At 38.6% G+C, this 25548-nt stretch overlaps 1 protein-coding gene and 2 long non-coding RNA genes across 26 annotated transcripts in view; 1 reads left to right on the forward strand and 2 right to left on the reverse strand.

The window, feature by feature from the left end:
• Positions 1–13620, reverse strand: part of SUPT20H (SPT20 homolog, SAGA complex component) — a 49450-nt gene extending 35830 nt beyond the window's left edge. For 5 of the 24 annotated variants that reach the window (XM_032294508.1, XM_032294504.1, XM_032294502.1 and 2 more), the window contains exons 1-3: positions 3254–4041; positions 2571–2629; positions 2232–2298 (exon numbers count right to left, since the gene is read on the reverse strand). In XM_032294508.1, coding sequence (XP_032150399.1) covers positions 2232–2298; positions 2571–2629; positions 3254–3355 — 228 coding nt within the window. In that variant the 5' untranslated portion in view covers positions 3356–4041. Of the gene's footprint in view, positions 1–2231; positions 2299–2570; positions 2630–3253; positions 4044–6403; positions 6504–13380 lie in introns of those variants that run through there. The other 19 variants (XM_032294486.1, XM_032294490.1, XM_032294496.1 and 16 more) reach the window with 12 other exon arrangements.
• On the reverse strand, positions 4949–6397 carry LOC116562322. Its single transcript, XR_004273874.1, has 2 exons — positions 5444–6397; positions 4949–5130 (listed from the first exon to the last, which is right to left on the reverse strand). It is a non-coding gene; the product is annotated as an uncharacterized LOC116562322 (long non-coding RNA).
• A 21-nt stretch (positions 13621–13641) lies between the features above and the next one.
• LOC116562325 overlaps positions 13642–25548 on the forward strand; it is a 260951-nt gene continuing 249044 nt past the window's right edge. Inside the window, exon 1 of the long non-coding RNA XR_004273876.1 lies at positions 13642–13704. This is a non-coding gene — a long non-coding RNA (uncharacterized LOC116562325). The remainder of the gene's footprint in view (positions 13705–25548) is intronic.

Below are 25548 nucleotides of genomic sequence, written 5' to 3' on the forward strand. Positions count from 1 at the left end.
TTTTATGCAAATTAATTTATATTTTAAAAACTGGTGACCTATAAGACAATAAAAACAAATAAGCACTTTTGAATACTTAAGAAATATAAATATTTAAATGAGTAGACTATAAAATCACTAAATGCAAATATATAAAACACGGAAGTATATAGTTTCCATTAAGTGTAAGTCTAACCTAAAGAATTTGGAGCATTCTTTTGGTTGTATCTAAGAAGTGAACATTTCTTAAATATTTTATAGGCTAAATAAGACAGAAACAAGTTCAAAAGCTCTAAGCTGAAATGCTCCCTAAAAATATCTAATTTGTAAGACGAAGTAAGCAATTTGGATATTTTCAATAAATCTAATTCAACACCTCCTTAAAAACCACAACACAAATCTGTGATTTAAAAAAATGTATACGATTTAAAATAAAACCCACTTATAGGTTTAACAAATCCTTTCATCAAATCCTATTTAGCAAAAATAACAACAGAATATTTTTGCGGAATCTCAAAAAAAAGAAATGTTTTGAATATCTTCTATATAATATATATTAAACATATAATACACATACAGAGAGAAGTGATAAATTCTTAATCTGTCATCACCACAGATCAAAACACTAAGCAATCTGAAATTTTTTTTTTAAAAGGTAAATAACTTTTAACCACTTAGATGTTAAACTAGTAAAGAGACTAAAAATCTTATTTCAGTGTAGAGAAAACCCTCATAATTTGACTTCAGACAGAATTAGATAAATTTTTACAGTATGTGTATCTCTTCAACAAAACAAATTAGCTACTACAGAGTTGATCTCATTTAGACTAGAGGTTGCAAATTTTCTTTCTTAATGGGCCAGATAGTAGTTGACACTTGTGGGCCAAATAGTCTGTGCTACAATGCTCAATTTGCCTTTGTACCTGTAAGGCAGCCCTAGATAATACACAAACCAACAGATGTGATGGGTTCTAACAAAAATTCATTCATAAAAACATGGAGTAGGCCACATTTAGCTGGTGGAGAGGGGCTTGACAATTCCAATTTAGAATCTTCATATATGTAGCTCTCCTATTTTAGTTCCATCACTGAAGTGATTGATATGTACATTATACTGATTGTAATGATGGTTTCATGGGGTGTTTCTATCCATAATGCATATGTCAAAACTTAGAAAATATATACTTTAAACATGTATAATTTATTTTATGTCAAGTATACCTCAGCAAAACTTATGAAAAACATACCATAATATTTATTTATAAGTTGCCAGGTGTGGTGCCTCATGCCTGTAATCCCAGCACTTTGGGAGGCTGAGGTGGGTGGATCAAGAGGTCAGGAGATAGAGACCATCCTGGCTAACACAGTGAAACGCTGTCTCTACTAAAAATACAAAAAACTAGTCAGGCATTAGTCAGGTAGCACGAGCCTGTAGTCCCAGATACTCAGGAGGCTGAGGCAGGAGAATCACTTGAACCCGGGGGCAAAGGTTGCAGTGAGTCAAGATCTCGCCACTGCACTCCAGCCTAGGCAACAGAGCAAAACTCTGTCTCAATTAAAAAAGTAAAATAAAATTTAAAAACGATTTATTTATAAGTTTAAAAATAATTTTTTTCCTAATGTAAAGATTTTAAAGTTAGACACTACTGGAATTCCACTGTTTTTGGTTAGTAAAACTGTATTCATTTTTAAAGACAGATAACAAAAGCTCATAGAGACCTTTAAGGCCCTTCCAACCTGAGGGCTCAAAGACATCAATAAATCAACTTCTGTTACATTTCTACTACCCATATCTTTATGCCAAATAAAAATGAATTAAGTTAAATTGGCCATGAACTTGTTTTATGACCAAGTTCACCTTTTATTACTGTACTTGAATTTCCTACATGTCCTGTAATAACTCTGGCTTCCCAGTTCAAATCATCATGAGAAAACAGGTTACTATTCTCTTGCTATAAGTTTATAAATTACTTCTTAGGGGGAAGAAGACGTAAAAGATAATATATACTGTGGCTTTGCTTATGACTTCCTAGTGAGACAGACTGTTACTCAATAAACTGTTCCTCCACTCCTACCTCAGCAGGTGATTTCTGCCTGGTGCCAGATTAGCCAGAGCTCTGGGTCAGCTGTAGAACTGACTACAGTCTGGTTAAAAAAGATGTTAGTACACACACACACAATAACGAAATGCTCCAATTGTAACTCCTCTTCTACATTTCAAAAGCTACAACACAATAAAAATGTACACTTACCTTAACCTCAGGTTCTTTTTCACATTCTTCAATATACAAGTCATAAAGTTTTTGAAATACAGATTTTCTAAAAAAATTTAAAGAAACAAACATACAAAATGTTAATACAGTAATCATCATGACATGAATGTTAATTTTTTCCTAAATATTAACATTTTTTCCTCAATTTCCCAAAAGCGGGGGTGGAGCTGGATATGGTAGCTAACATCAACTTAGAAATTCCTAATACATGCAAATAACCTATAAAATTTCTAGCTCAGTGCCTACCAGGAATGTGATAAATGGTAGCTATCATCATATTTCAATGAATCTAAGAGGTTACCAATTAATTATTCATACCTTCCACTTGATAGATATTTCCTTTTAGGAGGTCTCTGTCGGGCACTTTCAATGACATACTAAAAAAACAAAAATTTATGAGAATAGCTTGTCTTTTGCTTTTGAGTATGAACAACTGTATTGAGTATATCTAAAACATATGTAAGGCTAAAAAAGGCTATTCAGTCACTTAAGTCTCTGAATTACATTTTGTAGGAAAAGCTACTTAACATCTAAATATAAATTTCAAACAAATGAAATTTAAACTGCACTACAATTTAGCAGAGTTTTCATTGCCATAAGCAAAACCATAGTTTCACAAACATGATTTCACAGGTCAGAAATATTCTCAATATATTTTCTGGTTGTTCAAAATATGCTTAATGTATGAAAAATCATATACTGTACATCTTAGCTATTTTTTCCTTTGAGTAATTAGAAAAACTGTGAAAACAGGAAAAGGCAATTAAATTCTATATCCTTGTTCAAGTTTTATTCCATAGCATTATTATCTTGAGGATTCCAAGTAACAGGTGATCCAAATACCACCTGGTATTTTTACATATTTATAGCAAAATGATATGCATACTTGTCCTAAAATAAATAATAATGTGCTCCTTTAAAAATCACATACAGAAATCTCTTAAAACTGAGCTTTTGCCAAAGACAACACTATTTCAATATGTAACTTAGTTACACCTCACCTCTGCACGATCCAAAGCTAGTTCTAAAGCTTGTTGCTGTAAAAAGTAAATAGTATATTTGGCAATATTAGTTATTTCCACAAAAAATAATTTAATACACATTTAACATTTCTAATGTTTTTAAAAACAGGTCTAATATATTTTTATTTGTCTCCTCCACTCCACTCTATGATCCACATACATAACAAAGAAAATATATGAGTCTTGGGCACTTGATTATCAACAACAAACTAAGTAAGAATGCTAACACGGTCTCTCTGGTCAGTGCTTGTGAGGCTAACAGAGGAGGTTTGGATATGGCAGCTATCATCACTTCACAGTCTTTAATTTTTAATAGCACCATTCAAGGAAATATATTGGCCATAAAGTACACAATCAAAATGAAGCAAAAGCTAAACTCTCCTAATCTGCTAAAAATCCTGAAAATTGGGAGTAGGTTGTACTGGCACTAAACGTCAACTTTGATGGCTATTATTGCCATGTTTCAATGAATTTAAGATGCCATTGAAAGCTCATTATTTTGCATAACATTAAGACAGAAAAAAAATGCTGTCAATTGTTAAGACATCTTTGAGTATCAAATCATCATCAATTTGCAATGTAAAAATACAAAAGAAAATGAACTTCAGTATTGATGAAATATAGTACTACATGTAAGGTTTGAGATCTACTAGTAGGTTCCTCTCCATCCATTTCTTAGAGATGAGGAAAAAATATGATGAAGCTATGCTATGTCTTCATTTGTAAAGCTTTCTTTTCCAAAGACATATATAAATAAAAGTACTAGGTTCTAAACAAAATTAAACAAATATGGCTGGGCGTGGGGGCTCACGCGTATAATCCCAGCACTTTGGGAGGCCAAGACAGGCAGATCACCTGAGGTCAGCAGTTCAAGACCACCCTGGCCAACATGGTTAATACCGTCTCTACTAAAAATACAAAATTAGCTAGGTGTGGTGGCACATGCGTGTAACCCCAGCTACTTAGGAGGCTGAGGTAGGAGAATCACTTGAACTCGGGCGATGAAGGTAGCAGTGAGTTGAGATCACACTATTGCACTCCAGCCTGGGCAAAAAAGAGCGAAATGCCATCTCAAAAAATAAAAACAAAACAAAAACAAAAAAATAAAACCCCAAATATACCACCAGTGATTCTCTTCCTAGTTTTTTGTTTTACAGTATTTTTCATTCACAATGATAGTCATTTTTAAATTTTATTTAGAGGCACAGAACTTTCAGTTTTTATTTAAAAGAACCTAAATTCTTCTGTCTTATTTTGCAGATTCCAATACCTCAACCTACCAAGGTACATGTGGTTAAAAACTCCTACTATCCACCAAAGTCCCAGGAGGGTAGGGGGAAGAACAAATATTGCCACCCTCTGGAAATCATGGGAACTTTTAAGTGACCCTGCCACCTGGTCTTAAGGATCGAGAATTTGTATGATTCCAAAAATAGTGGGCTTCTTTGCACTGTTCAATAAAATACAACCCATATTATCAAATATCTAAATATCATAAGTGAAGAAAGCCTGAAATCTGCCATCTTTTCAAAAGATTCAGTTATAAAAATCTACACCAATTTGCTTTATTAAAAATCTTGGCCAGGCACTGTGGCACATGCCTGTAATCCTAAAGCTTTGGAAGGCCAAGGAGGGGAGCCAGGAGTTCAAGGCTAGCCTGGACAATATAGTGAGATTCTGTCTCTACAAAAAAAAAAAAAAAAAAAAATCTTATAAGGAGCAGATTCCCAGTGAAACTGGTTCCCAGGATTCAAGTTAAGATTCCTGAATATAACTCATTTTCCACCATGAAAACATAATTCTGTACATATACACTTCACAAATACATAAGGTTCTTATACATTTTGGCCATAAAACTTTTTTTTTTTTTTTTTTTGAGACGGAGTTTCGCTCTTGTTACCCAGGCTGGAGTGCAATGGCGCGATCTCGGCTCACCGCAACCTCTGCCTCCTGGGTTCAGGCAATTCTCCTGCCTCAGCCTCCTGAGTAGCTGGGATTACAGGCACACACCACCATGCCCAGCTAATTTTTTTTGTATTTTTAGTAGAGACGGGGTTTCACCATGTTGACCAGGATGGTCTCGATCTCTTGACCTCGTGATCCACCCGCCTCGGCCTCCCAAAGTGCTGGGATTACAGGCTTGAGCCACCGCGCCCGGCCCCATAAAACTTTTAAGTTTGTAACAAAAAATTATAATAAACACAATCAAATATGTACTTTAAGACAATTTTAAACAGCCAGTCATCTCAAGTAAATATTTCATCTTCTGAAATTAAAACTTCAAAGAGTCTAGTGAGATATGCCTACATATATAAACAAAAGCATTATTCATTCATTACTTCCTTCAAAAAGTTAAGAGGAAAATGATTAGGTCATACAGATGCAAAACAGAAGGTGTGGTCGGAACCCCACTGTGGTTATTTCTACTTTTCCCTAATAGGGGAGGAGCAGCTAGGTAAGAACCCAAGAGTAGAAGAAAAATAAATTTCTGAAATTTGTGCTGCAGAAAAGGGATTATCTAAATGAATAACATGGTGGTCAATGTTCAGTTATTCTCTCTCAAATGCTGCTGCTTCCTCAAAACATTGAAAGGTGTTTTTATCCCTCAGTCTGTCATTTCTTAATGGAAAAAGTTAAATGCCTACTCTTAAGTATGTTTAGTGACTGTAGGTCACTGAACAGAAATATGCCATTAGCATTGATGCTGCCTGAAATACGTTATATGCAGTAAGCAGGTTATGTTTGTTTTTAAATTTTAATAAAATCTAAAGAAAAGCTTTAAAATATGAGAAATCTATATTCCCCCAAACTATTTGTATTTATACCCATCTCCTTGTCAATGATTTGGAATATGGCAAAATAGAAGTAAATACTTTTAATACTTTGTAAATACAAGAACAGATACATGGATTATCTGTGTAACATGAATGTGATAATTATAACACAGATTAGTGGGCCACATATTTTATAGAGAAGATTTTGCAATGTGCTTGCTAAGTAACTTCCCAGTTGTGATAACCTGTACAACTTACAAGAGTATTTCTACATCTATAATACAAATATCTTTATGAAGATGAAGGAAGAGAACATTCTAAAACACCAATTTGAATATACTAAGCTGAAGCTTACCATTGTGGCATAAAATAGGGGTCCAAAAGAAGAGACAACTTATGTATGTTGATGCAGTGGGGTGAACACCATGTCTTTAACATCAATCTTATAGTACTGAAAAACAAAAACAATAAAAACCCAAAATTAACATAACACTATTAAGAGAAAAAAATGAGATTACATATTTAGAAATTAACCAGGAAAATTACTTGAGGCACATATATTTTTAAGATACTTTTAAATAATGTGTAACATTAAAATTCATGTACCACAACCTATCCACTCACTGCTGAAAAGTAGTTATAACTAGGTAAGGCAAAACACATTTGCAATTTAAAATTATTACTCTCTTTCTTCAAAAATATTTAACATCCCCAGAGAGAAAAAAATACATTTTTTAAATCTCTTCTCTATCGCCACTGTTGCTGTTCTCATTTTTCCTCTGGATTATTTTAATAGCCTGCCCACTGGCCTTAATGACTATACAGTTCACTTTACAAATCACAGATATAATCCTGTCTGCTGATTTAAAAAACCCTCTTATTAATAAGAGAAGACACAAACAAAGGGAAAAACATTTCATGTTCATGAATAGGAAGACTCAATATCGTGAAAATGACCATATTGCCCGAAGTATTTATAGATTCAACGCCATTCATATCAAGCTACCATTGACTTTCTTCACAGAACCAGAAAGAACTACTTTAAATTTCATATGGAGCCAAAAAGTGCTTGTATAGTCAAGACAATCCTAAGCAAAAAGAACAAAGCTGGAGGCATCACGCTACCTGACTTCAAACTATACTACAATGCTACAGTAACCAAAACAATATGGTACCGGTACCAAAACAGATATGTAGAGCAATGGAACAGAATACAGGCCTTAGAAATAACACCACACATCTACAACCATCTGATCTTTGACAAACCTGACAAAAACAAGCAATGGGGAAAGGACTGCCTATTTAATCCATGGTGTTGGGAAAACTGGCTGGCCATATGCAGAAAACAGAAACTGGATCCCTTCCTTACACCTTATACAAAAATGGATTAAAGACTTAAATGTAAAACCTAAAACCATAAAAACCCTAGAAAACCTTGGCAATAACATTCAGGACATAGGCATGGGGAAAGACTTCATGACTAAAACACTGAAAGCAATTGTAGCAAAAGCCAAAATTGACAAATGAGGTCTAATTAAACTAAAGAGCTTCTGCTCAGCAAAAGAAACTATCATTAAAGTGAACAGGCAATCTACAGAACGAGAGAAAATTTTTTCAATCTATCCATCTGACAAGGGTCTAATACCCAGAATCTACAAGGAACTTAAATTTTCAAGAAAAAAACCAACAACCCGGTCAAAAAGTGGGCAAAGAATATGAACAGACACTTCTCAAAAGAAGACCTTTTGAACATATGAAAAAATGCTCATTATCATTGGTCATTAGAAAAATGCAAATCAAAACCACAATGAGATACCATCTCATGCCAATTAGAATGGCAATCATTAAAATGTCTGGAAACAACAGATGCTGGTGAGGCTGCGGAGAAATAGGAACACTTTTACACTGTTGGTGGGAGTGTAAATTAGTTCAACCACTGTGGAAGACAGTGTGCCAATTCCTCAAGGATCTAGAACCAGAAATACCATTTGATCCAGCAATCCCATTAATGGGTATATACCCAAAGGATTATAAGTCATTCTACATAAAGACATATGCACACGTATATTTATTGAGGCACTATTTACAATAGCAAAGACTTGGAACCAACCTAAATGCCCATCGGTGACAGACTAGATCAAGAAAATGTGGCACATATACACCATGTAGCCATAAAAAAGAATGAATTCATGTCCTTTGCAGAGACATGAATGAAGCTGGAAACCATCATCCTCAGCAAACTAACACAGGAACAGAAAACCAAGCACCACATGCTCTCACTCGTAAGCGGGAGCTGAACAATGAGAACACATGGAGACAGGGAGGGGACTATCACACACTGGGGCCTGTTGGGGGGTGGGAGGTAAGGGAAGGGAGAGCATTAGGACAAATACCTAATGCATGCAGGGCTTAAAACCTAGATGACGGGCTGATAAGTACAGCAAACCACCATGGCACATGTATACCTATGTAACAAACCTGCATGTTCTGCACATGTATCCCAGGACCTAACTAAAAAAAAAAAAGATACATTATTCAGCCTATTTGACTAAAAAAAAAAAAAAACAATAAAAGACCTCACTCCTTGGGTACATGTGTTTTTAATATTCTGTGGAAAGAGAAGGGAATTATAAACCATTTCCGAATACTAAATTATGATGTTTTTTTCCAGGGCACTTGTGTATTTTTTAGTTGCAAATGAATCTGCTGCCTTTTCCATTTCTACTTGAAAAAATAACTGATAAGCAAATTATAGATATTCAGACTTAACTATTTGGTACTTGTCTTAAAAACAACAAAGTAAGCCCATCAAGAAAAATAGCTTCCCATATTTACTGCTAATAATAAAATTTGAACCCATAAGGTTATAATTTCAAGGGACTTTTATTTGACTGCTTTCTATTATTTAAAGGCTTCTTCTGATGAGATTGCTGGTGATATTGACAAATTGACTTTTTGATATTGTTTAGTGAAATGTACTGACATTGAAAAGATCTTTGTAACTCTGATAATTTAATTTTCCAAATGACCAATGAACGATGTTTCAAAATTATGCACAGGTAAAGATTGAGTCAAAGTTGCAGGGAGACAAATGGATTTTAAACTAACAGAATATAAAGTTCACTGATAGAATTTCAAATTCATATTGCAACTTAACTTTGAAAAACAATCATGTTTTGAGTTTTGTGCAGTGTCAAAAATAAGGTGTACACTTATCTAAAATGATTATTAAAATTCTGATGTCTTAAAAAATAAAAATAAAATAAAATCTCATGGATGCATAGCTTAACAGAAACATAAATCTCTATAAAGGAAAAAAGTTAAAATTGGCATATAGTATGGTACTTTCAGCTATTTACTGTGTACTGCATTAAGAGAAACAAGAAAGAAATAATTCATCAGATAAAATACATATTTTTGTAGGAGTAACCCCATAATGCTAATTTTTCAGTCACAAAAAGATTTCCAAGCTTCTCAGACATTTAAAAAAAATTTACACTGTGTTGAGTTTCTTTGTATTTAAAAGAGTAACTTGAATTAATTTTTAAGACAGCAACTCAGATCTAAGAACATGAGATAAGTAGCCAACTCAATATGACTTCTGAGATCTAATCTCAAGAAATGTGTATTTTTTAATAATTTTTTTAAATCAGCATTTTGTTATAATTGTATACTCACATGTAGTTATAATTAATAATATTTATGTACTTTTTACCCAATTTTCCCCAAAAGTAATTTCTTGCAAAGGTGTTGTAAAGCAATTAACTTCAAACTAAAATGTAATATCATAACCAGGATACTAACATCGATACAGTCAAAATATAGAATATTTCTATCACTACAATGATCCATCCTGTTGCTCTTTTATAGCTATGCCTGCTTCCTTCCCTCTCTCTTTCTCCTTAATCCCTTACAACCACTAATCTAATCTCCCTTTCTATAATTTTGGCATTTAGACAATATCATGTATTCCTATTAATGGAATCATGCAGTTGTAACTTTTTGGATTGGCTTCTTTCATGCAGCATAATTCTCTGGACATTCATCCAAGTTGTTATATATGTCAGTAGTTACTTTCTTTTTATTGCTTCCTAGAATTCTGTTGTGTGATGTTTAAGAATTTGTTTAACCATTTACTTGTTGAAAGATATTTAGATTGCTTTTGGTTTTTGCCTAGTGGGAATAAAGTTGACAGTCATGCATTAAAAAAAAAAAAAATCCGCTGGGTGCGGTGTAATCCCAGAACTTTGGGAGATCGAAGCGGGCAGATCACGGGGTCAGGAATTTGAGACTAGCTTGACCAATATGATGAAACCCTGTCTCTACTAAAAATACAAAAAATTAGCTGGCTGTGGTGCCACGAGCCTGTAGGTAGTCCCAGCTACTCAAGAGGCTGAGGCAGAAGAATCACTTGAACCTGGGAGGTGGAGGTTGCAGTGAGCTGAGATCACTGTACTCCAGCCTGGGCAACAAGCAAGACTCCATCTCAAAAACAAAAAATCATCTTAATTAGTATCCTCCAAATGCCCCAGGATACAAATTCCAGATGCAGCTCCAATCCCACCAGCCCATCTCCTCTTCAAGCAAACTATGCACTCTTGAAAACCTTCTTTTTTGTAACTACAGGAGCTCTCATCGTGGCTGCACAAGAGTAACTTATGGAGCTTCAAACTGAGAGATGCCTGTGACCCACCAGCTTGAGACTGATTAAGTGGTTTAGATTGAGGCACAGGGACCCAATCCCCCCTGCCATTTTTGGAGCTCCCCAGATGAGTCAAACGTGCTGCCAGGGTTGAAGCTCACACTGCCTAGTACAGAGATGGTGCATAACATTTGTTCTGAGATAAGACTGGGCATGGTGGCTCACACCTGTAACCCCAGCACTTTGGGAGGCCCAGGTGGGAGGATCATCTGAGCTCAGGAGTTTGAGACCAGCCTGGGCAACATAGTGAGACCTTGTCACTACTAAGGGTAGAAAAAAAATTAGTCCAGCATGGTGGCACACGTCTGTAGTCCCAGCTACTCAGGAGGCTGAGCCAGGAGGATCACTGGAGCCTGAGAAACAGAGGCTGCAGTGAGCCATCATCACACCACTGTACTCCAGCCTGGGTAACAGAGCAAGATCCTGTCTCAAAAAATAATAATAATAAAATAAAATAAAAATGAATAGAAAACATACACTCTGAGAATGATGATAAATAAAAATGATTAATCTACTCACCTAATTTCATGTAACCAGTGAAGCTGGGTGTCTACACAGCTAAGGAACAAATTCTGATGACAGAAAACAAGATTTTTCAGGTAAAACAGTTTTGCTTTGATTTTCAGTGAACCCCAAAGCTTTGGTTTTTGCCAAGCCAGTTTAAAAAAAAAAAAAAACTGAAAGGGCCAGGTGGGGTTTGGCTCACAACAGTTGAGACGGACGGAGACTGCCGGATGGCATGAGCCCAGGAGCAGTAGTTCCAGACCTGCCTGAGTAACATGGGGAAACTGTCTCTACAAAAACATACAGAAGGCAAGGTGCAGTGGCTCAAGTCTGTGATCTCAGCACTTTGGGAGGCCAGGGCAGGTGGATCGCTTCAGCTCTGGAGTTCGAGACCTCGCCTGGGCAACATGGCAAAACCACCCTCTCCACTAAAAACACAAAAATCACTCAGGTGTGGTGGGTTGCACCTGTAATCCCGGCTATTTAGGAGGCTGAGGTATGAGAATCGCTTGAACTTGGGAGGTGTAGGTTGTAGTGAGCCGAGATCACGAACTGCACACCTAACTGGGTGACAGAGCGAGACTCAGTGTCATAAATAAATAAATAAATAAATAAAAATTGGCCGAGCACGGTGGCTCACGCCTGTAAGGGAGACCGAGGCGGATGGATCATTTGAGGTCCCGAGTTCCAGACCAGCTTGACCAACAATGATGAAACCCAGTTTCTACTAAAAAAAAAAAACAAACAAAACAAAATTAGCAGGGTGTGGTGGCACACCCCTGTAATCCCAGCTATTCGGGAGGCTGAGGCAGAAGAATCTCTTGAACCCAGGAGGACAAGGTTGTAGTAAGCTGGGATCGCGCCACTGCACTCCAGTCTGAGCAGCAAGAGTGAACTTCATCTTGGTGTGTGGGGGGGGAGCGGAATTAAACAATTTTTAAAAATGAGCTAAACTCCTAATACAACAAAAGCACCATACAACTATAAATAATTTACAATCATTTACAATGAGTAAGATATTAATCTTACCCTTGAAGAGCTGAGAGGAGTTTTAAGTTGAATTTAGGTTAAGCTGAAAATTTTCTACCACTGAATTTGAAGATGAAAATGCACTACGTACTTTTGGACAAAATGTGATGACTTTAAAATTAAGATTTCTTGTCACTAAATTGGGGATGGGGGATTACTAACTTTAAATTATTTAAGTACTTCAGACAAAAACGAATAACTTCATAAACTCTCACAAACCAAATATCCTGACTGTATACAGAATTTATTAGAATCTGTGAGAAAACTGTAATCATTATCATCACCGTTTTACAGAATAAGGCAATCAGAACAACTGACTTTCGTAACATCACAGACCTAGATCAGAATTCAGAACTCTCAATGTCAAATCTTAGGTCCCTTCCAATATTACAACCTTAAAACTAATCAAACCAGTACTCGTTTTCACATTTTTTTTAAAAAGCAAAGCATTTAAAATAAGGACCAGATTCTGCTCAGAGACGAATATGTGTTTAATTTTGGTCTAACTTTATACCATTGTGATCAACCCAAACACTGTGTACTCAATTTAACTCCAAAAATCCTGCTCATCACTTTATATTTTGAGTCCTGCTAGAGACTTTGATGTATTGCACTCAAGAAGACGCGGCCCCCCTACGCGGTGGTCACGGGAGATAGCTTCCAGGACAGCTGTTCTCCAAGTTCATTTCTGAACGCCTGGTAACCATGGCCAGTAATTAATCCAATTTTAAACGCTGCTATCAATTCTACGGATTGCCCTGATCGACCTGAGTCTTCCAACTGCAGGGGCTTTTGTCACAACTTAGGCTTTACGTGTAAAACCGTCAACTCCACAGAGGAGCAACCAGCCTTTATGCAATATGGACACCAAGAAACCGCCTTCGAAGATGCGCAAGGCAAAATTCTTGCCAGTGTCCGGAAATGCCCGTATCTGGAACGCAAAAGTCAAACTAAAATTAAAAGTTCGGCTCAGCCACACCACGAAAGGCGATGGAGGCGTCCGCCCGGAGGGTGGCTGCTGTGACCCCCGCCCCGGCCCGCCGTGTCTCTAGGGACCCCATCTTCCACCAGCCGGCTCTGGGACGCGGCCCGCTCACCTCTGACCCTGGCCGGATCTCGCGCTCCTGAGCCACCGCGTTGCCAGCAGCTCGCCGGTCCCACTCACCTGCCGCCGCCGACCACCTCTGCGGGTCGCCCCGCCGCTAGGCCTTAAGACTGCTCCGGGAGCTCTGCCGCAACGCTCACCCGCCCCTTCGGCGGCGCGATGCTACACCCCCACCAACTGCCTGTTCCGGTGGCCGCACTTCCGACTGGCGGACTGGGCCGGGGGGGCGGGAAATGCGGCAGGAAGGGGAGGAGCCTGGAGGGCGGGGCCGCGGCCGGGAGCCTCAAGTCCGCGTTTCGCGCCAGACTCCAGTGAGGTAGGGCCCAGGGACTCTGCTCAGGCCGGGAGTCAGAGTCTGCAAAGTGGGAGGGACTTTGTAGAAAAGATTTTGGGGAAGAGCGACCCTGTTGAATTTCTAGAGTGAAAGAAACGTAAAACTAGCTTTTCTCTTTGCTTAGCACATCCGAATGGAAAAACAGCGACACTGTACCTACATTTACTGGTCCAATGCAATGCGTACAACCTTCTGTAGTATATCAACTGCCCATTAGTTTAATGTTTTTTTAAAAATCACCCCAGAGAAGGGTTCTAAACATTCAGAAACTGCATTACCAGCACACATTGTAAGGTTTGTTTTGTTTGTTTATTTTTGAGACAGAGTCTCGCTCTGTCGCGCACGCCAGAGTGGCATGGTGTGAAATTTCGGCTCACTGCAACCTCTGCCTTCTGGGTCAAAGCGATTCTCCTGCCTCAGCCTCCCGAGTAGCTAGGATTGTAGGCGTGCACCACCACGCCCGGCTAATTTTTGTATTTTTGGTAGAGACTGTTTAACTATGTTGGCAAGGCTGGTCTTGAAGTGCTGATCTCAAGTGACCCACCCGCCTCGGCCTCCTAAAGTGCTGGGATTACAGGCATGAGCCATCTGTTGTGCACCGCCTGGGGCGAACTTTTTAATGAGCGTTTATTATTTGCTGTTCACAATGCCAAGTGCCGTGATAAATGAAAATGCGTTGGAACTAGAGGTAGTGGTTGCACACATTAAAAATGTATTAAAGTACACTGCAAAATAAAATTCAAACACATTAAGTGGTTAGTCCCATTCCTTCCTCAGTCAGCCCTTGGCAAATGGCAATCACATTTCAAACTGAGGGAATAAAACCTTTTGGGTCAATGGGGAACTTTCTAGAAACCCTAGTATGGGAAAAGGTCAACATGGGTACTTCAACCATATCAGAAGGCAGTGTTCAAAGTGTCACTTAGCTGTTCAACCGCATTCCGATAGTGCTTGCAAGTTCAACAGAAACTAGGAAACAACCACCAGAAAGAGAAAATTAGGTGACTCATGGTCACAAGCCCTCTCTCCACACAGGACTAGGGGGCAAACACTCAGCAACTCAAAATTACTTGAGGATATAAGTCCAGGCAGCCCTGGCCAACAACGGCAACCCTTTTGGTCTCCTTCCAAGATCTGGAAGCTTTTACTTTCTTTTGCTTAGTAAACTGCATTGCTGCTCACTCTCTCGGGCCATGAACACTTGGTTGGAGTTGGCACACACCGTGGGGATAAGACTCTCTGCTCGATTATTCGAGCAAGGGAAGCCAAGAACCTGAGACCGAAGCACAAGCTGCAAATCCGGTTACAAAACTGTGGTACCTATTACGGATATTTCATATAAATGGAATGTGTGACCTTTTGGTCTTCTTAGCATAATCTTTTGCAGGTTCACCTTGTAGCATGTATCAGTACTTCATTTCTCTTTATGGCTACTAATTCCACTGTACCTAGATGCCATAGTTTTACCTGTCCATCCATTGATGGACATTTGGGTTTCTGCTTTTGGGCTATTGTGAATAGTGATGCTATGAACATTTCTATATACGTATTTGTTCCAGTCCCTGTTTTCATTTCTTTTGGGTGTAAACATAGTGGAACTTCAGGGTCTTAAACTAATTCTATGTGAAAATATTTGAGGAACCCGTAAACAAATGTTTCTACAGCAGCTGAACCATTTTATATACCAAGAGCATTGTCAGGGGATTCCAATTTCTCTACATCTTCACTAACACCATAATTTTCTATTCATTTGATAGTAACCATCCCAAAGGGTGTGTAGTGGTCTTTTATTGTGGGTTTGGTTCACATTCTCTAATGGCTAGTTATGTTGAGCATCTTTTCATGCTGTTATTGGCCATTTGTATATCTTCTTTGGAGATCTCTCTATTCAAGGTCTTTCCCCATTTTTAAATTGAGTTGTTTTTGTTGTTGAAGTTATGAGTAGTTATATATTCTGGATATTAGACCTTATGAGATGTATCATTCATTAGTGGATACTTTCTCCCATTCTGTAGGTTGTCTTTTCACTTTCTTGATAATATCCTCTTGTGTCCAAACGTTTTTAATTTTGATGAAGCCTAATTTATCTATTTTGTTACCTGTGCTTTTGGTGTCGTAACCAAGAATCCATTGTGCAAGCACACTAGCTCTTGTGTCTCTTCTTATGAGTATACTAATCCTATTGGCTAAGGGACCTGCCATTATAATCTTCTTAAACCTTAATTACTTCCTTATAGATCTTATCTCCAATACAGTGCCATTAGGGTTTGGGGCTTCACATGTGAATTTTGTGGAGACATAATCCAGTCCACAGACTTCTGTACCACTGCAATTTATGTCCTTACTGAATACAAAATACATTCATACCACCCCAACAGTCTCAAAAGTCTTAACTCATTCCAGCATCAACTCTAAAGTCTGAAGTCCAAAGACTCATCTAAATATCACCTAAAACAGGTAAGAGTGAGACTTGAGAGATGATTCATCCTGAGGCAAAATTTCTCTCCAGCTGTGAAACTGTAAAACCAGGCAAATTATTTGCTTCCAAAATACAGTGGCAGAACATGACAGGTCCCAAGCTAGCAAGGCAAATTCCAGTAGATTTTAAGGCTCAAGAATAATCCATTTTGATTCAGTGCCCAGTCTTCCAGACCTACTGGGATGGTGGCCCTGCCTTCTGGACCCTAGGTGGATGCTGTGCCCCTCCCCACACTCTGCCAGGCACGCTCTCCCAGGCAGGGTCTCATCCCCCAAATTTTGCTAGGCAATGGCCCTGATAACATCTGAATTACTTTGAGATCATTCTTCCCATAGAGAATAGTGCAGGTTCACAGCTGGATAGCTCTATTGTTCTGTCCTGTAGAATCTAGGATGTAAAAGTCTTACATCATTTTTGTCTTGTCTGCATCCCCTTCAGTTGAAACAGGCAGTGTTTCTGCTTGTAAAATCTCATAATTTATTTATCAAATGATAGTCTAGTCACACTTTGGTGTTCTCTTTAGAATATACTTTCTCATTTTTTGCAATATGACAGAGAATTTTCTAAATATTTAATGTTTGGTTCCTTTTGCTTAATAATTTCTTCTTTCATTCATCTCTCTCCTCTTGCATTTGACTGTAAGCATTCAGGAAGACCCAGGTCATACTTTCAACATTTTGCTTAAAAATCTCAGTTAAACATTCAATTTTATCATTCACAAATTCTGTCTTCCAAAAAACACTAGAACACAAGTCAGCCAAGTTATTTGCCACTGTATAACAAGGATTGCCTTTCTTCTGTCTTCCAGTGACCCATTCTTCATTTCTGAGACCTCACAAGAATGGCCTTTAACATCCATTTATTTACCAAAATTGTGTTCATGATTATGTTTTCTCTAAGAAGATGGAGGTTTTCTCTTCAACTGTATATCTGAGTTCTTACCAGAATTACCTTAAACATCCATGTTTCTAGCATGGGAATCTAGGCTTTTTCTAGCGTGCACCTCAAAATTCTTTCAACCTCTACCCATTATCTAGTTCCAAAGCCACTTTCACATTTTTAGGTTCTATTAAAGCAACACCCAACTTCTTGGTAGGAAAAAATCTATCTTAGTTTGCTTAAGCCACTATAACAAAATACTATCAGCTGAATGGCCTAAGCAACAGAAATTTATTTCTTACAGTTCTGGAGGCTGTGAAGTTCAAGATCAAGGTCCTTGCCAGTTTGGTTACTGTTGAGGGCTCTTACTGGCAAGTAGATGACCACCTTCTTTCTGCATTCTCATATGACAAAGTAAGGGGGAGAAGGAAAGGGAAACAGAGACACACATATGTAGAGAAAGAGATCTGGCGCGGTTTTTTTGTTTTGTTTTGTTTTGTTTTTTTGTGAAGATACTAATCTATAGGATTGGAACTCCACTCCTGTGATCCATTTAACCTCAGTTACCTTCTTATAGGTCCCATCTCTAAATACAGTGACATTGGGGGTTTGAACTTCAATATGTTAATTTTGAGGGGACATATTCAGTCCTTAGCAAATGCTATTATGAATGAAATTATTTATTTTCCAGATTGCTCATTGCTGATTTATAGGAACACAGTTGATTTTGGGGTATTGTCTAAGTCCATTTCTTGCTGCTGTAACAGAATACTACAGACTGGGTAATATATAATAAACAGGAATTTATTGCCTCATGGTTCTGGAGACTGAAGAGTCCAAGATTGAAGGGCTGGCATATGATGAGAGCCTAGTCGGTATGTTATCCCATGGTGGCAGGGCAAAGAGAGGGCTAGAGAGCAAGGGATCAAACTTAAAGCCTCAAGTCTTTTTACAGTTGGCATTAATCCATTCATGATGGTGAGACCTCATGACCTAAACAACTTACATTAGGCCCTACTACCCAACATCATTGCATTGTGAATTAAGTTTCTAGCATGTTTTTGGGGGGATATATTTAAACCATAGCAAGTGTTGATCATGTACTCTGAAAATTTACTTATTAGCTCTAATAGTTTTGTATGTGTGCATACATGTATGCACACATGTATATTCTTTAGTATTTCTATATAAAGAATCATGTAATCTGTTAACAGAGATAGTTATACTTTTTTTCTCCCAATTTGAACCCTTTTATTTCTTTTCCTTGGTTAATTGCTCTGACCAGAGCCATCAGTTCATTTTAAATATTTTGCTCACGTGATTATGGAATCTGGCAAGTCTGAAATCTGTTGGGCAGCTGAGTAGGCTGGAAACTCAGGCAAGAGTTGATGCTGCAGTCTTGAGGCAGAATTTCTTTTTCTCTGAGAAATCTCAGATTTTGCTCTTAAGGCCTTCAGCTAATTGAAAAAGTTCCACCCACTTTAGGTAAAGATTAATCTCCTTTACCTAAAGTCAACTGATTATAGATATTAAATACATCTCCAAAATACCTTCATAGCAACACCTAGATTAATGTTTGATTGTGTACTGTAACCTAGCAAAATTGACATGTAAAATGAACCATCCCATTCAATGTGGTAGATAGTAGTATTAGTTCACAGGATTTTTTAAAATTTTTATTTCTTACTTTTCTTCCCATGGCTTCAGTTTGGGCAGAGTATACTTCTTCATGGCGATTTGCATGTGGCTGTGTGACTCACTTTGGCCACTGGAATATGAACAGATCCACTAGCAGATGAGGATGACTAGATAGGGTCTCAGAGAGAAGCAGAAGGCATGTGCGTTCTGAATCCTCTGTATGTGTGTGTGTGTTTCTGCAAGCGGTGATACAGAATCCAACTTGAAAGGGCTCCTGCTGGCAAATGAAGGCACAATTGGAACATCGAGGAGAATCAGAAAGATTTTTTTGACTGAAATGGTTTGAAATATATCAAAAATATCAAAAAACATAAATTTCAATGCTTTTATAAAACCTCTTGCTGGTCACATTGAGGATTGCTAGGCATGAGCTCATTATTCTGAAATTGCTTTTTAAAAAGTCTTTTAAACCAAATTTTTTGCTTTCCTACACAAACTGAAATTCAGAGTTGATAGAGGAAAATTTTTTTTTTTTTTTTTTTTTTTTAAAGAGAGTTTCGCTCTTTTTGCCCAGGCTGGAATGCAATGGGGCAAACTCACTGCAACCTCTGCTTCCCAGGCTCAAATGATTTCCCTGCCTCAGCCTCCTCAGTAGCCGGGATTACAGGCGTGTGAAACTACGCCCAGCGAATTCTGTATTTTTAGTAGAGACGGGGTTTCACCATGTTGTCCAGGCTGATTATGAACTCCTAACCTCAGGTGATCTAATCTGCCCGCCCCAGCCTCCCAAAGTGCTGGGATTACAGGCATGAGTCACCACGCCCGGCCTGGGGAAGGCTTTTTAATAAAAAAATTTCAGTGAATAAATGAATAAGAAATAATGGAATATCACCATTTTGCAACCCGTAAGAAAATAATGCTTCTAGGGAATAATTATTAATGGTTGCCAAATAACCAAATGGGTAGAAGGTTGAAAGGGAATTTAGTAGTTATCCACTTTATAGTAGATTAGGCTGACAATACCTGGCTAATCTTAATAACACCAAAAGTGAGATGATCAAAGATTATGTGCTATGTGCTGCACTATAGAAATAGTACTTTATATCATTACTGTTTATGAAATATTTTTACAAAAAAACATAAATCTGAATTTAATCAAGCCATCAGATCTAACTGCCAGTGTACTTGAAAAAAAGAGGCACAGAGTAACATGTTAAGTGCTCTTTCAGTGACCAGCAGTGGTGGTGGAGAAGACCCACCCAAGTCTGGCTGTGTTGGGTACTTGTAATGCAGATAACTCATCAGGAGCCTCACTTTCCTTCTCTGGTGCTGTCAGGGCTGTTGCCTTGAGCTACCCCTACATTAGTGGGTCCTTGATTTTAGAGTTGAAGGCTTGGCTGCCTGGCTCTGCTCTGAATGAAATTATTTTCTTATGAGGGTCACACTGTCCCTCTGTTATAAGTAAAATTTCAATGCCACCAAAGAAATAGCACTCGAAGATAAATCCTCTTAGCAAGGCAGTTTACTTCTATAGAAGGGTGTGGCTCACGGATGGAACAATGGTGGCTGCACACCTGGACAAGGAGGGGAATGGGTACTTATGGCTGACGTGGCTCACCTCTACTGCTGTGTTGTTCCCCTATTGCCTAGGGTTAGACCGCACAAACTAGACTAATCCTGATTGGCTATTTTAAGGAGAGCAGGGGTCTGAGTTGGAGTGCCAGGGTGGGTGGTTTGGTGGGAAGGACGGTTACTGGTGGGTCAGAGCAGGTAGCCAGGGGTGACCTAGGTCAAAGAAGGTGAACGGAGCAGGTGACTGGAGCAGGTGACTGAAGCAGGTGACCGGGATGAGTCAGGATGGAGCCGCAGGCCAGGGCAACAGATATGAACTACTGATTAGAACCGGTGGAGGAAGTTGTTTACTGGAACTACAAGGAAGTTAAACTTTAAAATAGAAAATTAAAGAATAAGAGATCTGAACATACTGACATACTGATTCTTTGAAGAGAAACTTGGGGTTCATTATATCTAACACCTCCTTCCCTAATGCCTGCCTCTCTGGTACCATTGCTACTGATGTCACAGCTTCTTTTCTAGCTCAAGTCACTCCTCCCAGGACAGGGCAGGTGCAAGCACAGGCAGAGAGAGGGGGGTTGCAGCAGTATGTGAGGAGGCCCTACCTGCTGTCTTATGGACAGCTGTTCTGACAGATGTGCCAACCACGGCCATGGCAATGGAAAGACAAAGCCTTCTGTCCTGCCTGACTCCCCTCTCCAGCTGCTTTCCACACTTCCAAAACCTAGATCGTGTCATATGCCCCCTGTTACATTTTTTTTGAGCCCCTAGTGTCCATAAAATGAAGTCTGCATTCCTAATATGATGTTTAGTTCCTCCATGGTCTGAGCCTATCCATATTTCTAGACAGCCTTCCGTGGTAGTTGCTTTACATCCTGCTGTCTTGCTGGCTGCATTGTCTATTTTGTTGTAAGCTTTTATTTCTCTCTTGATTTATTTTTTTAACTAATGATTTTCCTTTATCTGGCATTTTCTTTTTTAATAAATTTGTCTGTTAAATCTTATACCAGCCTGCTTCACTACATAAATGTTAATACCTCTCAGGGACTTTCTGGAATTTCTTCCAGTTGAAATTAGTTTTTCTCATCTGTAACGTCCCCAAATGCTTTTTTTCCCCTTTGAGATGGAGTTTTACTCTTGTCTCTCACACTGGAGTATAATGGTGCGATCTCATTTCACAACCTCCGCCGCCTGTGTTCAAGCAATTCTCCTGCCTCAGCCTACCTAATAGCTGGGATTACAGGCTCTCGCCATCACACCTGGCTAATTTTTTTGGGGGGTGGGGGGCATGGAGTCTTACTCTGCTTCCCAGGCTGGAGTGCAGTGGTGTGATTTTGGCTCACTGCAACCTCCGCCTCCTGGGTTCAAAATTCTCCTGTCTCAGCCTCCCAAGTAGCTGGGACTATAGGTGCCCGCCACCATGCCTGACTAATTTTTGTATTTTTAGTAGAGACAGAGTTTCACCATCTTGGCCAGGCTGGTCTTGAAGTCCTGACTTTAGGTGATCCACCCGCCTCAGTGTCCCAAAGTGGTGGAATTACAGGCATGAGCCACCATGCCTGGCATCCAAATGTTTTATTTTAACCAAGGTGACCAAAATAATGTCTCATTAATATTTCTCTCAGTTCCCCTAATTTTAGGTAGGATTTCTTCCTAATTTTAGGCCACTGACCTCCCTTTCCTTAGATCATTTACTATAAAAAATTTGTAGGCTCTTTTTTTGCTCCTGTGAGATATAACTTTTAAAAAATGCCTGTTACCAATTCTACAACCCTGGAATGTCTTTCTTAAGGACTTGACAGCCATCTCCTTGTGGTGTAATAATCAAGGAAGATAGAGCCCCTGCCTCCAGTTTCTGTTGGGAGGGCAGTAACCAACTTCAGAGGGTGCTTAGCTCTAAGTTATAATAGTACCTCCTATCACAAAGATACAGGAAAGTTAGCGTTTCTTTTTAGGTAAGGCCAGTTAACATAGACGGCCTACTATTCCCTACTCCAGCTTTTAAAACCTCTCCTGCTAAACTTCTGTACATCAATAAAAGGAAACCAACAGAATGAGACAAATATATTACCAATCATATATTTGATATATACAAAATAATAATATGTAAAGAATGTCTACAACTCAACAACAAAAAAAAAACAAATAACCCAATTTAAGAATGGGAAAATAATTTGAATAGACATTTCTCCAAAGAAATGGTACAAATGGCCAATAAGCACATGAAAAGGTGCTTAACATCACTAATCATTAGGGAAGTGTGAATCAAAACTACAATGAAATACACTTCATATTCATTAGGATGAATATTACCCGAAGAACAGAAAATAACAAGTGTTGTCAAGGATGTGGAGAAATCTGGATATCTGTACCTTGCTAGTGGGAATATAAATTGTGTAGCTGCTATAGAAAATAGCATGGTTGTTCCTCAGAAAGTTCAGCACAGAATTACTGTTTGATCCAGCAATTCTAGGTATATACCCAAAGGTGTATAGGGAATGCTGGATGGAGAGAGGCAGGAATGATGTTGACTTCAAAACAGTTCATGAAGGACTAATTAACCTGTAAGAAAAAAAAAAATCTAAAGGAGGCAAGGGAGGAACCAACAAGTGAAAAGGTGTGGAGAGCAGCAGGAGGGATGGGTGAAACCACATTCAGAAACAGCGAGGAGACCAATGGACTCAATGGTGAATTAACAAAGGTGAAATAAATTGCCTCTAAGGATGTCATGACCAGCTCCTGATGCCAGGATGTCTGGTTGCTCAAGGTGTTATTTTGGACTGAAGAAACATAGGCTTTCCCCCCTTTTTTTCCCGAAACTCCCCCTCTTTTATCCTTTGGCTGCATAAAAACTCCATGCTGCTTTTTTTTAAATGGAGTTTCACTTTTTCACCCAGGCTGGAGTGCAGTGCTCTGGGCTCACTGCAACCTCTGCCACCCAGGTTTAAGTAATTCTCTTGCTTTCGCCTCCAGAGTGGCTGGGATTATAGGTGCCTACCACCACACCTGGCTAATATTTGTATTTTTAGTAGACACAGGGTTTCGCCACGTTGGGCAGGCTGGTCTCGAACTCCTGACCTTGAGTGATTCACCTACCTTGGCCTCCCAAAGTGCTGGGATTACAGGTATGAGCCACCGTGCCCAGCCCCTGATTCTTTTTGTTAAGATGGATTTGAGAAATCTTGCTCTCCTGCCTTCTTGCTTTGACCAAATCAAATAAATCTTTCTCAATCTCTGAGCACCCGTGTGTCAGTGTTTGGCATCAATTGCATGTCAGGTACTTGAGCCTGAATTTGGGGTTTTATGACACTCTGATGATGTCCCATCTCATTAAAAATTCCATCATCCCCTATATATCCCACATCCCCACTGCCTTTCTGAGCTCATCTCTACATTGTCCCTCATTCACTCCACACTAGCCTCTTTTCTGTTCCTAAAAACAGGGCCTTTGCATCTGTAGTTTTAAAAATTCCAAGCATAAATAGTTAACTACATATATCTAAGAGATAATTTTAAAAAGTAATCATATCAGTATCATACTTTCAAAGTGAACTATAATTTTGTAGTACCATATAATATCCAGTCAGTTTATGTTTCCTTAATTTCCATGATAAAAAAAAAGTTTGTTCAAATCAGCATCAAAACAAGATCCACACATAGCATTAGCTTAATATGATAGTTTTAATCTGCAAGTATCTTAGGACACTTTAAATCTATAATAATAAAACTTCTCATTGTTTTAATCTATAATTTTCTCTTCTACCACATTTCTTATGTTCTTTTGTGCAGTAGCACTTCCCATATTCTATCTTAGTGGCATCTAACATGTTTACCTGCCTTTTTATTTCCTCTAAACTGCTTGTTGGACCTAGACACTAGATAAGATTCAGGATTGATTTTTGTTTTTTGCAGAAATATTTCATAGGTGGAACTGGATTTTGCCTTTTGTATTGTACTAGGAAGGTTATAATGTTGGGCTCTTTTCTTTTTTTGTACCATTATGACTGTTCAGTAGATTCAGGTATTGAATTAATTCAATTTCGCCACTAGAGGTCAGGCTTGATTTAAAAATAAATAACTGTATTGCACTTGAAAGATCTAGACAACTTTTGATGCGTGGAGTAGAAAAATCTTTATTATTAATGAGATGTCATTACTAGGAATTTCTGCCTAAAACTTTTTTGATTCTTTTATTTTTATTTTTTTTTTGAGACGGAGTCTTGCTCTGTCGCCAGGCGTCAGGCTGGAGTGCAACCACACGATCTCGGGTCACTGCAACCTCCGCCTCCCAGGTTCAAGCAATTCTCCTGCCTCAGCTTCCCGAGTTGCTGGGACTACAGACGCGAGCCACCACGCGTAGCTACTTTTATATTTTAGTAGAGACGGGGTTTCACTATGTTGGCCAGGATGGTCTCGATTTCTTGACGTCGTGATCCGCCCGCTTCGGCCTCCCAAAGTGTTGGGAGTACGGGCGTGAGCTACCGCGCCCGGCCCTTGATTCTTAAATACACAAATGTTGGTTCCTTTAAAGGTCAAATACAGGTTTTCCAATATAATTTTTCCGTCATTAACCATTATCACTATTCTACAATTCTGTTTCCTAGATTTAAATACTGCTCTATCCCAGTCATTTTACTCAGTTTATAAGCTGCTTTAGCTATCTACCATACTCCAGTTAAAATGACAAAATGGGAAGGTTAGGACAGTGAGAAAAATAGTGGTTAAACCAAACATGAAAAAAAGTACTGAGCAGCAAAGAAGAGGAGGAAGTCAGGTGAATTCACAAAGCTGTGGCTGCAGCAGGAGGCAAGCAGTGCTGCTTATCTGGAACTGTCTTTAGGCCCGTCTCTCACAGCTGTATCCATAGCTTTGTGTGAAACATGCCTTGCTCTTGGCTGGTCAGCCCTGTGAGTCCAAAGATGTTCTTCAGTTTAACTATATTGAGAAGTTGGAGAAGGGATGATAGTAGAGGTAGATGTATGTTGTTAGTGTTTTGAAGAAGTGAGACAAATTTAACTCAGTAATGTAACTCTTATGGTAAATTATTGGCCAAAATCCTAATGCTAGAACAACAGATGAGTACAGTGATAGCAACAATACACGTTTTTAGAATCTTATCTTTTCTTCAGTTCTAATCTTAGAGGTGTGGAAAAACCTGAACTAAACTCAGATAATTGGCAGTTTAGATTCTTCCCCTGTCTCATTGAGGCATCTTGTAACATGACCACTTTGAGCTTCTGTTTAGATGCAGGTAA

Source organism: Sapajus apella, unplaced genomic scaffold, assembly GCF_009761245.1.
Source record: "Sapajus apella isolate SASKATOON/1434 unplaced genomic scaffold, GSC_monkey_1.0 scaffold32, whole genome shotgun sequence".
In the NCBI taxonomy this organism is placed as follows: domain Eukaryota; kingdom Metazoa; phylum Chordata; class Mammalia; order Primates; family Cebidae; genus Sapajus; species Sapajus apella.